The sequence below is a fragment of the Zingiber officinale genome, chromosome 6A (genome assembly GCF_018446385.1).
Source record: "Zingiber officinale cultivar Zhangliang chromosome 6A, Zo_v1.1, whole genome shotgun sequence".
NCBI lineage: Eukaryota > Viridiplantae > Streptophyta > Magnoliopsida > Zingiberales > Zingiberaceae > Zingiber > Zingiber officinale.
Window position 1 is genome coordinate 129,203,837 of NC_055997.1, and position 2,380 is coordinate 129,206,216.

At 43.4% G+C, this 2,380-nt stretch overlaps 1 protein-coding gene across 1 annotated transcript; it reads left to right on the forward strand.

Moving 5' to 3' along the window:
• The first annotated feature begins 511 nt into the window (after positions 1-511).
• On the forward strand, positions 512-1,946 carry LOC121994408 (transcription factor GHD7-like). The gene is made up of 2 exons (XM_042548454.1): positions 512-1,090; positions 1,523-1,946. The coding sequence occupies exons 1-2, from the start codon at positions 737-739 to the stop codon at positions 1,826-1,828; spliced, it is 660 nt and encodes a 219-aa protein (XP_042404388.1). The 5' UTR covers positions 512-736; the 3' UTR covers positions 1,829-1,946.
• The last annotated feature ends 434 nt before the right edge of the window (positions 1,947-2,380 follow it).

The window sequence follows — 2,380 nt, forward strand, 5'->3', positions numbered from 1 at the left end:
AAACAGGAATAAAATCTTAAACTGGAAGAACAAACTATCCAATTCCAGTTAATTACATCTAATTACAGGGTAATTTTTTGTTTTTTAATTTCAAAGGACCTAGTTGGTTAATTGCTCCGACATAATTGCTGTTTCAGATATGGACAAGATCTACGTCAGATTCGTTCCCAGCATTCATTTCCGATCAGATAACCTGTAATCCGCAACCTCTGGATTTGCAAGCTCCACGCGTCCACACGACCCGTCATCCCCTGCATGCCCCCGAACATGCAACAGCAATGGCAGTCCTCGCCCACTCGGCACGGCAGCGATGGTCTGATCGGGAGACACGCATCGGTGGGGCCTCCACCTGTCCCTGTCCCTCTTGGCAAATCACGATTCCTTCGCCACACAGTGGCCGCCGATTTTACGTTAAATTAAAAAAGAAAGCATTTATAATCGCCAGACAATTTGGTGGATATTGTGTGTGCATGAATGCCATAGCTTTAATTACACTGCCAAAATCAAAAGTGGCAAAGAATCCTCCACGAGAAAAAGTAGTGATCGCAGAGAGCGATCTCTTCCGCGCACCTCATTGGCATCCCCTTCCTTTCCAAGATCCTCTCTTTCTCTCTTTCTTTCTCTCTCTCTCTCTCTTCCTTTGCGAGGGACTACGTAGCCACACATCCATTAATTTAACTCCCTTCTCCCCCCACAACCCTAGCCAGACCTCCTCCTCAGGCCTTCCGGAGGACACATGATCGCTGCTGCCATGTCGGGGTCCAACGACGTGTGCTGCGGCGCAGACGGCGGCGCGTGCCCCCACTGCACCGACCTCAACCGCGCGATTCCGGTGCTGTTCAACGAGCCCATGCGCGAGTTCCAGTTCTTTGGCCACGACGACTCGGTGGAGTGGATGTTTAGCGACCCTAAGGACAGTGATCCGCCGCCGGAACAGCCGCACAAGTATCTTGATGGCTTGGGAGGGGGAGGTGGTGGTGGTGGTTTTGACTCCGGACGTGGCCTCACCTTTGATGTTTCCTTGAATAGCTCCGCGAGCCGGCTGCCGGAGACAGTCCCCATGATGGCGGCGGCGTCGAGTGCCACCATCGTGAGTGGAGTTTGGAGTTTAACTCTCTTTAGATCATTATAAATTTATAATTACACTCCTCTACTACCCTCGACAATTTGTTTTTTTTTTTGGCTATTTTACAAAATTTCCGTATTTATTTCATAAAGATACAAAGATTTAGTATGTTAAATTCATGCTGTCATTTACACGTGCTGTCTCGGTCGGCCCAGAAAAAGAAAGGAATTGGTCGTACAGATACTGTAATTATATTCAACTAATGATATGTAGTTGCATTTACCTGAGTACCGTGCGATCGATCCATGCATAAAAATAGAGATGAAAAGGAGGGCAGAATTGCATGTCATTTCATGCGGCTGGCTGTTCTAGCCACATATCATCAAGTAGATCGATCTTGATTCCACTTATCATGGTGCTTGCTAAATTAATTAATTATTCCTTGATCATCAACAGATGTCCTTCGCGGGGAGCACATTCACTGACGCTTCGAGCGGGATGAAGATCAGAGAAGGCATGGTCGGCGACCTGCAGGGTGACCCAACAATGGAGAGGGAAGCCAAGATCATGAGGTACAAAGAGAAGAGGAAGAAGAGAAAATACGAGAAGCAGATTCGATACGCGTCAAGGAAGGCCTATGCCGAGATGAGACCGAGGGTAAAAGGGCGTTTTGCAAAGACATCAGAGTCGACAGAGATCCAGCCACTGTCCGGGCAGCAGCCTTATGATCTTCATAGGTTTGACTCAAGATGGTTCCATTAAGAAGAAGAACAAGATGCATGATGATGAAGATGATTATATATATAATAGCTCGCTTATAATTCATGTACCTGCCTATAATAAAGTACATGTATCTAATTAATGAATGAGTTGTGGTTTAGAGATTTCTAATAAGTAATATAATTAAATAGTTATATAATATAATGTGAAGTTGGCAAAACATAAGTCATTGTGCAAAATCAAATTATGTTTACAATACAAGTTAATTTACTATGAAGTGATCGCAAAAGTACGAGGACAACCTTCTAATAAAGTGGTATCTAGTTAATGACATCAAAATCCTTTTTTTTCCCCAATATCCTAGAGAATTGACCGCTAAGAATGAAAAATACTTCGATCCCAAGAGTATGAGATATTATTGAAATTGATTTTGAAGAGTCTTTAGATGTGACAATTATTTTACTTCAAAATCAAAAGGATGTTTTGGAGGGAAAAAAAAGAGAAATCAATTGCTCTCACTACCATCTATCAAAATTTGGATGAAAACATGCTCGAGAAGATTGTCAATGAGACAACATTAAAGAAAGTATGAGA